Here is a 15,444-nt window from a genome sequence, read left to right on the forward strand (position 1 = left end):
GCATATCTTGCACTGGAAGGCAGATTCTTAACCACTGGGCCGCCAGGGAAATCCCTCTATTCTCTTCCTCTGAATTTAACTTTTTTTCAGATTCCACTACTTGTGATACCAACTGCAGTGTTTGTCTTTCTGTGTCCGGTTTACTTCACTTAGCATAATGCCCTCCAAGTCTGTCCATGTTGTTGCCAGCAGCAGGATTTCCTTCTTCTTTTAAAGGCCGAATAATATGCCATTATAAACAAATACCACATCTTCTTTACACATTCATCTGCTGACAGACACTTAGGTTATTTCCATGTTTTGGTTACTGTGAATAATGCTGCTACCCACATGGTAGGGGATGCAGGTACCTCTCCCAGGTAATAATTTTCTTACCTTTGGGTATGTATCCAGAGGTGGGATTGCTGGATCATATCTATTTCTGCTTTTGACTTTCAAGTACAGCCCAAACTGACTTTATTAACAATAGCAATATGATAAGAGCAGTAGAAGCTACAGTTTATTGTGTGTTTATTGTACATCAGGCGCTGCATCACATACTTTGTAAACACCACTTTGCTTCTTCTAAAAATAACCTCATAGGTGCTGGCACGATCAGCATTGTATAGAAAAGGAAACCATGCTGGACCATAAGCCTCCTGAGGGCAGGAATATTTGTTTTGTTCAATTATGTAGCCCAAGGGTTTTGAAGGGCACATAGTAGGTGCTCAATAAACACTGTTGACCGAATGAGGCTCCAAAAGCATAAGTAGCTTCTCCAGGATCACGGGTAGCACAGCTGAGATTCAAATTCAGCATCCCTGGGAGACACCAAGCCCTGTTTCCTGACCCCTCTGCTATGCTGCTTCTCACCGGGGACAGAGACACGTCGGCTCTGGCCACTCACCTGGCTCCAGCTCCCCGCAAACCACTCCACCTTGCCGGTGCAGGGCCCGTTGTCACACGGGGTGGCGTCTGCTGGCCGGTTGCTCCCGCAGCCCTCCAGGGGCAGGCTGCCGACGTGGTTGGTCATGCACACCACCGAGCGCGTCCGCACTCCAGCCCCGCACTCCGCCGAGCACTGTGAGACGGGACGGGCACGTTAGCGAGGAGGCCTCCCCACAGGTTCTGAAGTCCCTTGCAGAGGAGGTGAAGGAGGACAGAACCCCTCATTTCCCTACCAACGCTTTCCTTTGGAAACCACTGACCACTTGTCATTCACGGTTTCCTCCATTATGGGACATCCGTACGGCACCCATCTGGGTTTCCCGGGACAGTCTTCATTCCGAGTATCCCGTCCCACGGCTGTGATTAATACAGTTACACTTGTCAGCCTACCTGTTCTGGCTTTCAAGTTCAAAAATGCAGTTAGTCCCCTACACATAAAGGAGGTCCTTCCCAAGTGTATGTGTTAGTAGCTAAGTTGTGTCCGACTCTTTTTGACCCTATGGACCGTAGCCTGCCAGGCTCCTCTGTCCATGGGATTTTCCAGGCAAGAATATTGGAGTGGGTTGCTATTTCCTCCTCCAGGGGATCTTCCTGACCCAGGGATTGAACACATGTCTCCCAAGTCTCCTTCATTGCAGGCAGATTCTTTTGCCACTGAGTCACCTAATTTGCTCATAAATCCAACAAACTTAGCCTAGGTACCCAACTGACACAATCAGCTATGTAGCACTGTACTCTAATAGGTTTATAATACTTTTCACACAAATAATACAAAAAAACCAAACACATAAAAACAGAAAATATTTTAATCTTATAGTACAGTACCTTGAAAAGTATAATACAGTATCAGCTACATCACCACTGCTTTTATGCTTGCTTCTGGACATCCTGGGCTTGAAATCAAGATACTGTACTCTGTACTCTATGCAGCACCGTATAGTAAAATACACAAAAGCAGAACCACTTGTGGAGAATGCACACATATGACAATGTATGACAGACACGTGAACTAACTTACGTGACTGAACATGTGAATGCACGCTTGCATCTTTGAAAGTTCAAAGCTTGAAGGTTCCTATGTAGAGGGCTCACTGTATAGTCAGCAGCAGAAGAATGAGAACACGAAAACTCAGGCACATGTCTGCCTGCTAGTAGCTGAGTCTGGCCTGGTCTGGGAATGGAGGGTTGAAGTCTCTCACAAGACACTGCTGCCTGATACTAAGGCAGGTGGTTCCATTCCTCAAAGGCCACAGCTAGGGGTAAAGTGGGAGGCAGACCGATAGAAAGGGAGAGCTTGGTCTGGGAGCCAGGCACATCGGTATGTGTCACATCCCTATTATCTGTGTGGCTGGGGCTTCCCTGGTGGCTCAGATGGTAAAGAATCCACCTGCAATGCAGGAGACCTGAGTCTGATCCTCGGGCCAGGAAGATCCCCTGGAGAAGGGAATGGCAACCCACTCCAGTATTCTTGCCTGGAGAATGCCATGGACAGAGGAGCCTGGCAGGCTACAGTCCATGGGGTCGCAAAGAGTCGGACATGAGTGAGTGACTAAGCATGCACACATATGTCTGTGTGTCTGGGGGCCCGTGACCCAGTCCCTCACCTTTTCCATTATTACCTGGATGGATGGACACATTCCTGGCAGGAGGCCTCTGGTCCTGCACTGTAACCAGGTTTGTAGGGATTTGTAGGCACATTACGGGGTGGAAGCACCCTGAGGGATTCTTCTAAGGGAAGTGGTGCAGACTTGGCCTAATTGATAGGGAGGAACTAAGAGGCAGCCACTCATACCTCCATCCCGGCTAAACTTCCACAGTCTTCTGAAGAATCCAGAAACCCAGACACTGCTCATTTGATGAGCAGTTCAGCTGCCTTGGTCAGAGTACTCCTATTGCCCATCAATCAACAGCTTCCATAAGAGCAGACAGGCCAAAGCATCATCTCCTCCCCCTCCCTCTCCTACCCCCAGGCATCTTTTAATTGCGCTTAGTATTTTTTCCTAAACTTTTTTTATTGTGGTAAAATACACATAACATAAATTTTACCATTTTAATAATCTTTAAGAGTACAAGTCAGGGGCATTAGGTATATTCACAATGTTGTGCAACCATTACTGCCACCCGTCTCTCTTCTAGGGCTTCCCTGTGGCTCAGTTGGTAAAGAATCCACCTGCAATGCGGGAGACCTGGGTTCAATCCCTGGGTTGGGAAGATCCCCTGGAGAAGAGAACAGCTACCCACTCCAGTATTCTGGCCTGGAGAATTCCATGGACTATACAGTCCATGGGGTCACAAAGAGTCGGACACGACTGAACAACTTTTATTTCACTTTCTCTCTTCTAACATAAATCTTATTTTTGTCTTTGATAGATGAACTCATAATGGTTTCCCTTGTACACATGTAACTGGTGGGATAATGATGAACTATATATACCTTTCAGTTCATCCTTGACACCTGACACCAGGGACCCCCCAAGGTGGCCTGGCTACTGGGAAGAGGAATGTTAGGGACGATTTTGAGTTTGTAAGAAGCAGGGGAGGGGCCTGTCATTTGCTGAGTGGCTGTTCTATGCCAGACACTCCCAAGATGTAGGAAAGGTATGATGCATTTATGCACTTTATTTAGAACTTCATTATTTAATATTCATGTGACATGCTAAGGAGAATTAAATAAGTTCTTTCACACCCATGTCTTGATCTCCGAGGCCCTTAGTCTTCATAGGAGGATAGAAAGCCTATGATAGTTCATCTCTAGGCCTCTCCCCAAAAGTCAAATCACCCTTGGGATTTCGAACTAGAGATTCATCTCTGTGTGGTTTGGGGCAGCTCCTGGTGCACACTCCTGCCCATCAGCCCAGCAGACTCGGTCCCGCCTGCCTGCCATCCCCCTTGCTCACCCTCTCACTCCACTCAGTCAGGAACCAGCTTTTGGCACATGGGCCCATGTCGCAGTTCTCAATGTCATTGGGCCGGAGCTTCATGTTGCATTCCTCGTCGTCGACCACGTCCCCGATGTTGCTCACACACTTCACGTCCCGGGTCCTCTGTCCCACTCCACAGGGCACCGAACACTAAAACACAGCAAATGCACGTCAGCGCGGTGGGCAGTGCTCTCCCCCAGAGCCCGTCCCATCAGGGCACCCGTGTCCTCCTAACCCACCGCCTGAGCAGAGGACAGGGCAAGGCGTGACTCCTAGGTGGCTGTGTACCCAGCCATGCGATGCTACCTGGGGAGGATCCCAGGCTTCCTTTGATCTTTTGGGCCTCAGTTCTGTCAGCTATGAAATGGGAGAGCAGGATGGCAAGGAGAAGTTGACTCTAGCAGTCACTGGTCTTCACCCCACCACGACACAGGAGAGAGGAAGCCTGTGTGCACCCGCCTCCCATGGGTCAGCCTGATTGAAAGTCGGCCCTTAAGTCTATCTGGCAACCAGCACTTGCTATGAGTCGCAGAAAAGTCCTTCCAGGAAACTGTGGGAAGGGTCCTCCCGGAGAACCCAGGGCTCCCGCACATCGGGTCTGGGAGGGGAGAGGCGGGAGGGCGGGGGAGCTCCAGAGCAGGCCGCCCGCCGCCTACCGAGGTCCAGTCCGTCCGGATCTGCCACTCGCTGCAGATCTTGAGCTGGCAGGTGCTGGCGGTGTCGGGCTTCTCCAGGTGCTGGCAGCGGTAGGGCTGCACCGTCAGGCTGCGGTTGGCGTACACCTGGCGGCAGAGGACCTGCCGGTGCTGCATGCCCAGGCCGCAGGTTTTGCTGCACTCGGACCACTCCCCGATGTCCCAGCTGGTGCGGGAGGAGACAGCGAGAAGGACCGTCACTTCAGTCAACAGGAAGAGAGCCTCTCACTCGGAAGCTGGCCGAGCCAACGGACACAGAAGCATCAGACTCCTTGGTTACGGGCGACCCCCAGCGGAAGGCAGCGCCTGGCAGCCTGCCTCCGCCCACCGGACTCCATAAAGGATGGGACTCTGTTCCACACCCTATTCATCAGTGACTAGGACCCATGTTCCGTAAAATTACAGAAAACCAAGAAGGGACAAGTGGTTTTTTCTTTTTTTTTTTTTATCTAGTCACCAAAATAACTCCAAAGGTGAGTTTTATTACCCTGTAGTACATTAACCCGCTTTGAGACTAACTTAGAAGTCTTTTTCCAACCTTCGTTATTCTTTGTTAACTATTTACACATCAGTGTCACACATTCTCCTCTGTCATCCTGTCTTGCCACTTACTTAAATAAGACATTAGCACATGTCCATTGTGTCTTTGGGTAACAACTATGTTCTTACTAGTTTGAGAATTATGTTTTAGTCCCGTTTCAGGGCTTTTCCCCCTTGTTCTTTTAAGTTTTTCTCTTTTTTTTTTTTTTGATGCGGAACATTTTTAAAGTCTTTATTGAAAGTATTACAATGTTTTAAGAAATATTTATCTTTTTTATTTTGGGCTATACTGGTCCTTCTTTGCTGCGCGCTGACTTCCTCTAGTTGTGGAGAGCAGGGGGTTACTTTCTAGTTGCAGTGCACAGCCTTCTCGCTGCGGTGGTTTTTCTTGTTGTGATTCCTGGGTTCTAGGGTGTAGGCTCAGCAGTTGTGGTGCACGGGATTAGCTGCCCCGTGGCATGTGGGATCTTCCCAGACCAGGGGTTGAACTTGTGTCCTCTGCACTGCAAGACAGACTCTGAACCACTGGACCAACAGGGAAGCCCCAAATTTATTACAATAGTGCCTCTGGTTTATGTTTTGGTTTTCTGGCCATGAGGCATGTGGGATCTTAGCTGCCCATCCAGGATTGAACTCACACATCCTGCAATGGAAGTCTTAACCGCTGCACTGCCAGGGAAGTTCCCCGCCTTGTTTTTCTAAAAGAAGAGTTAGTCAATAACTAACCCAATACCTCTCCTGAGACGCTCCCCAGGCAGACATATTTGTGACTTTGGTAATTGTGTCTCTGTACACAGCTCCGCTGAGCACTGACCACATTGGATTGTAACTCCTTGCTTCCCTCTTCGTTTCCCTGACCAGCTAAAACCTAGTTGCTCCGATTCACCAAAGGCTTCCTGGGAGCGTGCTATGAGCTCCTGTGTTAGTCCTGAAAGACAGGTATGCTTGCTAAACAGATTGCATTTTATGCATAGACTAAGTCTCATTTTAAATCAGATTATATTTACTTCTAGGGTCCTATACAAAAGCAACCTGAGCCAGAAACACACGACCAAAACAGAGAGGTCCTCTTACAAGGCCGGGCAAGGGAAGATGTTGCAGGGCTCCTCCTCGGGGGTCGGCTTCATGGTTGAGTCACAGTAGCTCTCAGGAACCTCTTCGTGAGTGTTTCTGTGCACACAGCGAAAAATAGGGTACTGCGATCCTGCAAGGACAAGAAGTGTTTGAACACTGGGCTTTGGATGCAGACATGCAGAGATCCTGGTGCTGATGAAGAGAAGCCTCAGAAACAGAACTGTTCACACACACACACTCCCCCATCCTGAGCTGTCAACACCTACTGCACCAGGGCTTTCCCAGGCACTGTGGGGGGCAACAAAGAACAGTAGGAATAGTTCCCATCGCCAAAGGTCTTATGACCTATTCGGAGACATGGTTTGAACATGTTCAATGGCAGATAAAAACAATTTTCCTAAGAGTTCAAGACAATAAGAAAGATTGCTAGGCAGGGGAGTGCTTATAAAATGAACACAGACAATAACTTCTTGAAGGTTCTCTGGAGACATAAAAGAGAACAGGTCTCAGGGGATCTAGGTGCATCATAGAGAAAGGGTTGATTTTGGGGAGCTGTGCACACGTGTATTTTGGAGGGAGGAGGCTGTTCATGTTGTTGACCTAGAACAAAAGTGCATGGCAAACTGGCCTGTGAGTGTCAGGTATGTTGAAGAGACAGTCAGGCTGGGGCAGAGAAATAAGATTCAAGAGAGGCTAGAAAAGCAGCTGGCTTTGCCTTTGCAAATCGTTTTTACACATTCCCCTAATAAAGTACTGATCTGATGGTTAGTTATTTGAATATATGTCTGCCTCTTATGAGACGGTGAGCTTCTCGGGAACAGGACTAGTTCTTGATCAATCCTGTAACCCAAGTACAGCAGGGTAGTGAAGTGAAGTGAAGTGAAAGTAGCTCAGTCTTGTCCGACTCTTTGTGACCCCATGGACTACACAGTCCATGGAATTCTCTAGGCCAGAATACTGGGGTGGGTAGCTGTTCTCTTCTCCAGGGGATCTTCCCAACCCAGGGATCGAACTCAGATCTCCTGCATTGCAGGTGGATTCTTTACCAGCTGAGCCACAAAGGAAACCCAAGTTTGTAAGTGTTCATAAAAGTTTGTTGAGTGTATTTTTCAGAGGTCTAAAATCTGTTTTTATTTCTTTCCTAAAAAACTACTAATGGCCTCAGGTTGTTTTAAATGCACAGCTGAGTATTTTGTACTTAACAAAGCATAATCTATTTTGGAGAAAAAGTCACAATTTGTTCAGTGAACTTTCTACCTCTCAACTCGGGGGGAAGAAAAGTGGATTCAATTCTGCCTGCCTCTCTCTGCTACCCCCTGGTGGCAGCACTGAAGTATTACTAATGCGTGTTTAAAAGAAACTGCAACTCCAGTGTCTGAGGAATAAGATGCCTTTTTTTTTTTTTTTAAACAAATAATTGTCTACCCACCCCACCCACCCAAGCCCCAGTCTAGGCCAGTACCTGAATCCTGCTAGGCAGAACACTATCATTTATCCTACAGCGTTTTCTCAGTTCTGTTGCTAATTGGCCAGGCACTGAGAATTTCTGAACTTCAACTTGCTATCATTTTAATTGTAACTAGAGGGATAACTTTGAATGTAAGTGTCTCATCAGCCACAGAGTGTCTCAGTGCTTCTTTGGGCTGGTCTTGTGTGACACACTGGGCCAGAGGGTAGTTCTTGTAAGAAATGTGACAGTCTGTAGGACAGTTTTGAATCAGAACAATCACTTGTTTAAACTACTCTTGCTGTGAAAATTTACAACGCAGCTATAACTTGAGACCATTATTTTAAAATAATGTTCCAATTAAGCATAGTTATTAGCTGAGTAAAAAGCAGTGCTGGCTATAACATTAATAGGAAGCAAAAGCTTTTATGGAATTAAATTTTGTACATGCAAACTAGTACAGCTGCTATGGAGAACAGTGTGGAGATTCCTTAAAAAACTGGAAATAGAACTGCCATATGACCCAGCAATCCCACTAGCTGGGCATACACACTGAGGAAACCAGATCTGAAAGAGACACGTGCACCCCAGTGTTCATCACAGCACTGTTTATAATTGCCAGGACATGGAAGCAACCTAGATGCCCATCGCAGACGAATGGATAAGGAAGCTGTGGTACATATACACCATGGAATATTACTCAGCCATTAAAAAGAATTCATCTGAATCAGTTCTAATGAGATGGATGAAACTGGAGCCCAATATACAGAGTGAAGTAAGCCAGAAAGATAAACACCAATACAGTATACTAACGCATATATATGGAATTTAGAAAGATGGTAATGATAACCCTATATGCAAAACAGAAAAAGAGACACAGATGTACAGAACAGACTTTTGGACTCTATGGGAGAAGGCGAGGGTGGGATGACCTGAGAGAATAGCATTGAAACATGTATATTATCTAGGGTGAAACAGATCACCAGCCCCGGCTGGATGCATGAGACAAGTGCTCGGGCCTGGTGCACTGGGAAGACCCAGAGGAATCGGGTGGAGAGGGAGGTGGGGTGGGGATCGGGATGGGGGATACATGTAAATCCATGGCTGATTCATGTCAATGTATGACAAAAACCACTGCAATATTGTAAAGTAATTAGCCTACAACTAATAAAAATAAATGGAAAAAAAAATTTTGTCCAGAGACAAATCTGCTTCCATTAAGAAGAGATTTTTTTAAATGAAATTCAACAGACATTAAGCACACTGTGCTGAGTTATAAAGACGAATAAGATTCAGTTCACAGCTTGCAGGATGCCCACTGGGACCCAGCCATTAAGGGATTAAGTAAAAATCTTATTATTTAGCCCATCCCTTTCCCTCCAGACCGTGTGGGTTAAACTTTTCTACTTACAAGTTTGTGGACTGGAAAGGAAAAGTAAGTACCCCAACTTCTTGGCATTAATGAGGGGAGAATTGAATGTCCCTAGCTAAAAGGATACAGGTCACCCTAGGAATACTCTGTGCCTTGGAAATATGGATCCTGCTTGGGGCTGTGTGCACATGGCCACTGCCTGCCTCCTTCCACCTTCTTACTGCCCGTACAATACCTTTGTCCATTGTCAAGTTCCAGAGATTAGCCAAGGAAATAAATTCGGAGGCACACTTTCTCTGATGGTGAGAAAACACTAGCTCTACAATTCTTGACCCAATGACCAAAATGGTTTCTTTCTTTGGGTCAGTTTGTATTTCTGCAAAATGGCACCTGGCCATCTCTTCATTGTCCAAGAATGCACCACAATTAGTCCTCTAAGTGCTAGCCAGCAAGAATGGGGTGGGGAGGTCAGGTGCTGGCTGGACTTGAGGCAGCAGAAAAAATCTAGGATCAGTTGGTTGGGCTGGACATTGAGCATGTTAATCAAAATGGAAGTACATGCCATTGGAGCGGGGAGCATACCACAGGTAAAATGAGGCGAGACAGTGAAGGCAGGGGCTAGTGCAGAGGTCAGTGAGGCGTTGTGAAGAGAGAGGCAAAATAAGGAGGAAGAAAACAGTAAACGACTGTAGTCTTTAAACTCAGGGATCGACTGAGCCAAGCCAAGAATTGGACCAGACAGAGGTCTGGGCAATGACTGAGCAGAGTATGTGTCACTCTTGTCCACTGGCGACAGAGCTCCTTCCTGTGATGATGCTATCATGGTGCTGAGATTTTAACCTGAGAGGCATGTGTGGTCTGGTGAGCGCTGCCAGGAAGGACTGGAAAAGAGTTTTAGAGAGGGTTTTTGTGGGGACAAATGATGAGATTACAAAGCAAGTGAACTTGGGTTTTGCAGAAAAGAGATGGACAGCTCTGGCAGGCTCAGAATTTCTTGGTTAAGGCATACTTATCACTACACTGAGCACCATGAGATGAGCTAAATATTTTGTGCATCTGCACTGCCTTCCTGCGCTGCACGTCTGAGACCATCACTGGCTGGGAGCAAATCTTAGAGGGAGCAAAGGGGTCCCTCCATCGTGCCTGGGACAGAATAGGTAGGCACCACTGAATGACCACCTGGATGAGTAAGTGGCAACCGTCCAGTGAACACAAGGCTGGGTGAGCAGCATATAGGGTGACGAAGGGCACATGCTCTGTCCTTGTCCCATTGTGTCCATAAGACGATGCCTTATGGTCTCCAGACAGGCCTACATCTCATCTTACTGGAAAGGCTGGGCCAGGCTACATTTAAAGGCTGAGATGGAAGAGACTCTTCTACACATGCCATCCTTGACACCAAACCACACACAATTTTTATCCTTTTAATAACTGCCTTAATTTCATCTAGTTCCGAGTACATTTGGTCCCTTTAAGTGGCATCAGGTATGTATGTTAGTTGCTCAGTTGTGCCTGACTCTGCAACCCCATGGATGGTAGCCCGCCAGGCTCCACTGTCCATGGAATTCTCCAGGCAACAATACTGGAGTGCGTTGCCAGTCCCTTCTCCAGGGCATCTTCCTGACCCAGGGATCGAACTCCTGTCTGCTACATTGCAGATGAATTCTTTACTGTCTGAGCTTCCAGGGAAACCCCTTAATGGGCATCATATGTCTGTGTGTTTAGTCGCTCAGTTGTGTCTGACTCTTTGAGGCCCCATGTACTGTAGCCTGCCATGCTCCTCTGTCCATGGGATTCTCCAGGCAAGAATACTGGAGTGGGTTGGCATGCCTTCCTCCAGGGGGCCTTTCCAACCCAGAAAAGGATCTTCCTGACCAAGGGATTGAACCCCGTCTGGGCCATCAAGAAAGCCCATGAATACTGGATTGGGTAGCCTATCCCTTCTCCAGGAGATCTTCCTGACCCAGGAATCGAACTGGGGTCTACTTCATTGCAGGCAGATTCTTTACCAGCTGAGCTACCAGGAAAACTCAACGGGCATACTACTACCTAAATGGTAGACTATTTAGGGACTAATACATGTTGATCTTGAGTTTCTGTGTCAAGTACATTTCACACTTCTTACTACACTAAACTGATGTTGTGACAGATCCTCACTAAACTCTTTTTGGCCTTAATGTATAATTATCTCTTGCTTTCTGCCTCTGTCAAGACACATTTAACAGGCATTTAACTTTCCCTCATAAGGCTTATAAGAGAAGTTGGTACAATGACTCTCCAGTTTATATTCTCTGTGCAGGTGTTAAGCATAAGCACAATAAAGCCTCCATACATCAGCACTCCAGTTCTGAAAGCATCATGGAACTAGCAAAGGTTCCAGGCGGAAAGAGCTCCAGACCCCAAGAGGAACCAAAGACTTAAATTCAATTCTCAAAAGCCACTAAGTCAGTGCTCTTATGAAAAATGTAAAAGCTTTAGAGGTGGCTGTGAAAGATTTTTCCACGTGTTGATCATGTCAAGGTTCCCAAATTTTGTGCTCTCAGACACAAGTCTCTTTAAGAAAAGGGAAAAAAAAAAGTCCCCAAACCAATATGCTGGGAGCTTCACAGTTTCCCAGTTGCAGAAACTTTCTGAGATACAGCCTTTGTTTCTATGATAACCTCCCTTCAAAGAATAGCTGTTTTAGGATCACAAATAGCACTTCACTACAAGCAGGAAGCGCTCACCATATATACGAAGGAAATCATGACTAAAAGATTATACATACTCTTAAAATGAAGATCTAAGGCACCTGGAACGGAGAAGCAGCATCAATTTCCAACCCAGGTGCAGAATATTACATCAGGGGTTTCTGGACATCGTATCCCACATCTGTCTTAACTTTGGAGTGTTCAAGGACTCAGGGTTGTGAGCCCATGTCATAGTCCAGACTGATAATGATATTGATCCTTTTACACACAGACAGGCTTGGCTTCAAACCTATCACAACCTTGTTTTATTTATTTAAACTAATTTGCATTGGAGTGTTAAGAGTCCCTTGGACTGCATGGAGATCAAACCAGTAAATCCTAAAGGAAATCACTCCTGAATATTCATTGGAAGGACTGATGCTGAAGCTCCATTACTTTGGCCACTTGATGCAAAGAACTGACTCATTAGAAAAGACCCTGATGCTGGGAAAGATTGAAGGCAGGAGGAGAAAGGGACAACAGAGGATGAGATGGTTGGATGGCATCACGGACTCAAGGGACAGGAGTTTCAGCAAACTCTGGGAGATGGTGAAGGACAAGGAAGCCTGGTATGCTGTAGTCCATGGGGTCTCAAAGAGTCGGGACATGACTGAGTGACCGAACAACAAATAGTTGCTTTATAATGCCGTGTTAGTTTCTACTCACAGCAAAATGAATCAGCTCTATGTATACACATATCCCCTCTTTTTTGGATTTCCTTCCCACTGAGATGGACATTTAGGTCACCACAGAGCACTGAGTAGAATTCCCTGTGCTATAGAGTAGGTTCTCATTAGTTATCTGTTTTATACTTAGTAACGTAAATACGTCAGTTTCAGTCTCCCAGTACTTCCCCTTCTTCCCCTCTGGTGTCCAAACATTTATTCTCTTATGTCTGTGTCTCTGTTTCTGCTTTGCAAATAAGATCATCTACACCATTTTCTAGATTCTGCAGATACGTGTTAATATACATTTGTCTTTCTCTTTCTGACTTACTTCACTTTGTATGACAGTTTCTAGGTGCGCCCATGATACAAAAACAGAAATATAGACCAATGAAACAGAATAGAAATCCCAGAGAAAAACCCATACCCATACAGTCATCTAATCTATGACAAAGGAGGCAAGAATATGCAATGGAAAAGACAGCCTCTTCAAGAAGAGGTGCTGGGAAAACTGGACAGCTACATGTAAAAGAATGAAATTAGAACATTTTCTAACACCATACACAACAATAAACTCAAAATGGATTAAAGAACTAAATAAGGTCAGACACTATATATCTCTTAGAGGAAAACATAGGCAGAACACTCTTTGACATAAGTCACAGCAGGATCTTTTTTGACCCACCTCCTAGAGTAATGAAAATAAAAACAAAAATTAACAAATGGGACCTAATTAAACTTAAAAGATTTTGCACAGTAAAAGAAGCCATAAACAAGAAGAAAAGATAACCCTAAAAGTGGGAGAAAATATTTGCAAACAAAGCAACTGACAAAGGATTAATCTTCAAAATATACAATATCAAAAAACAAACAACCCAACCAAAAAATGGGTGGAAGGCCTAAATAGACATTTCTCCAAAGAAGACATAGAGATGGCCAACCAATGCATGAAAACATGCTCAACGTCACTAATTATTAGAGAAATGCAAGTCAAAGCTACAATGAGGTATCACCTCACACCCAATTTAAATTTTACCAAAACTCCACCCTTCCCCCCAAATCCTATTACTGGATCTTTTCTTTCCCTTGGAGAGATGCTGTATACTCCCTCTGGTGTATAGGCCCCCTTGCTGCATAAACTGACTTTGCTGGGCTGCAACCTTTTTCCTGGTGGTCTTAGTTGATTGGGATTAAGATAATGGGATAAATCCAAGATCAAGAAATTACTGAAGAGGAGGAAGGGAGTTGTGAATGTTGGTGAGTATAAAAGCTAGCTAACTAAGCTTGCAAGCTCCCAAAGCATTTTTTTCTTCTGAAATCCTTAGATCTGAGAATGACTCTCCAATGACATTTGTGTTCCATGACAACCTTGCCTTGTGTGTCAACTTGTAGATCTTGAACTAGGTGAGTGTATTCTCTGATTATTAATGAATGTCCTGTGCAGGAAAAGGTTAACTCAGCAGGCTTGGGTTGCCCAGATCCTGCACATTCCAAAGAGAGACGTGTGTCCAGGACTGGCCCTTGACTAAGTCTGGAGATAATTAACCTCAGAGCCCCTGGAATACTCTGCTGATGCGAGTTATTCTATGCTAGAGATCTTGGGTTGCGCTGTATCCTTTTGACAATCTAGTCTATGCCAACAATGTGATTTATATGAATGCCTGTTTTTTCATGCCTTAGGTCCTAGTGTATCAGTTTGACCTCTGGAGTGCTAGAGGCTGAATAGCTAATGTGGGAGATGCATGTCTGCATGATTGAACCCCAATAAATCCCTTGGAAACCAAAGCTGGAGTGAGCATCTCTGGTTGGCAATACTAGGCTTATCTATAACATTGCTGGCTTAATCAATTGCAGCCCTGTGTCACTCTACTGGGCCCTAGGGGACACCAGGAGGCTGGCACTTGGCTTGGTGTCTCCTAGACTTTGTCACATGTGCTTTTTTCCCTTTGCTGATGCTAATCTGTAGCCTTTCACTGTAATAAATCATAACCATGAGCACAGCAGTTTTTCTGAGTTTTCCAGGTCCTTCCAGTGGATCATCAGGTCTTGGGGACCCGCTAACAGAGAATCCACTGCGAGCCATCTTGCAGTCAGGCTCAAGGCGAGAAGGGTTTGCCACATGCCTGGGGCCCACCTGTATGTTCCCCACTCCCGCCTGGGAGTCTGCAGAGACCTTCCCAGCCCTCACACGCGCTTACCTTTCCCGCAGGTGGTCGAGCACTCTGAGGTCCCCAGCTGCTTCCAGTTGTGATCCCGGCTCCGCCGAGGGGCCTGTGCAGCCGGCGGTACCACACTGTCCGCCCGGTGGGGAGAGAATCTGTCTGGCTGCCTGACCGGGAAGGTCTGTGCTGATTCCGACGTGAACATTTCAGGTGCCCCGCCGTGTGCGTCTGCCTTCTCCTGGTCCCCCTCTTTCTCTTTTCCCTCCTGCTGGCTCCTCCCTTCTGGTACCAGCTGGCCGTTGAAGGGCTCCCCTAGGAGAGGCAAGAGCACACACCACAGAAGATGGGTTTGTACGGTGAGTCGTCAAGAGGAAATGATCCAGCATTAGATATCAGGGAGCGTGAGATCATTTCTAACTCAAAGCACATATATCTAAAATAAGTAGATGCTAATTTCAGTAATATTAAAATATTATTAAAAATGAATGAGAAAAACATGAACATCACAGAAGGGAAAGTGAGCAAGGGCCTGGGAGAGGCAATTTCTTTTCTTTTCATGCAAAAAGAACTACACACAACCAAAAGTCATACAACAGTGCTCAGCTTCATTCCTCATTAAAGAACTACACAAGAGAGCAACAACAGCAATTCTATTTATCTAACAATAAAGATGTGAAACTCTGGAAACCTTTAAATCCCTAAACCCCTCATTGAAGGTGCTATAAAACACACTATCTCACGCTGGGGTGAGCCTGCAAATAGATGCAAAGCTTTGGAGGGCAACTTGGCAAGAACGCTCTAAATTTTAAATGCACATATCTCTTGACTTAGCCCTTCAATTTCCAGGACAATTGTCATGCAACTATTCCCATTCTTTTACATAAAGCTGTATGTACAAGTATGGTTACTCAT

At 45.8% G+C, this 15,444-nt stretch overlaps 1 protein-coding gene across 2 annotated transcripts in view; it reads right to left on the reverse strand.

Moving 5' to 3' along the window:
• THSD4 (thrombospondin type 1 domain containing 4) overlaps positions 1-15,444 on the reverse strand; it is a 648,360-nt gene that overhangs the window by 14,490 nt on the left and 618,426 nt on the right. For both annotated transcript variants that reach the window (XM_061157947.1, XM_061157948.1), the window contains exons 11-15: positions 14,569-14,844; positions 6,158-6,287; positions 4,505-4,709; positions 3,825-3,998; positions 887-1,060 (exon numbers count right to left, since the gene is read on the reverse strand). In XM_061157947.1, coding sequence (XP_061013930.1) covers positions 887-1,060; positions 3,825-3,998; positions 4,505-4,709; positions 6,158-6,287; positions 14,569-14,844 — 959 coding nt within the window. The remainder of the gene's footprint in view (positions 1-886; positions 1,061-3,824; positions 3,999-4,504; positions 4,710-6,157; positions 6,288-14,568; positions 14,845-15,444) is intronic.

Source organism: Dama dama, chromosome 12 (assembly GCF_033118175.1).
Source record: "Dama dama isolate Ldn47 chromosome 12, ASM3311817v1, whole genome shotgun sequence".
In the NCBI taxonomy this organism is placed as follows: Eukaryota; Metazoa; Chordata; class Mammalia; order Artiodactyla; family Cervidae; genus Dama; species Dama dama.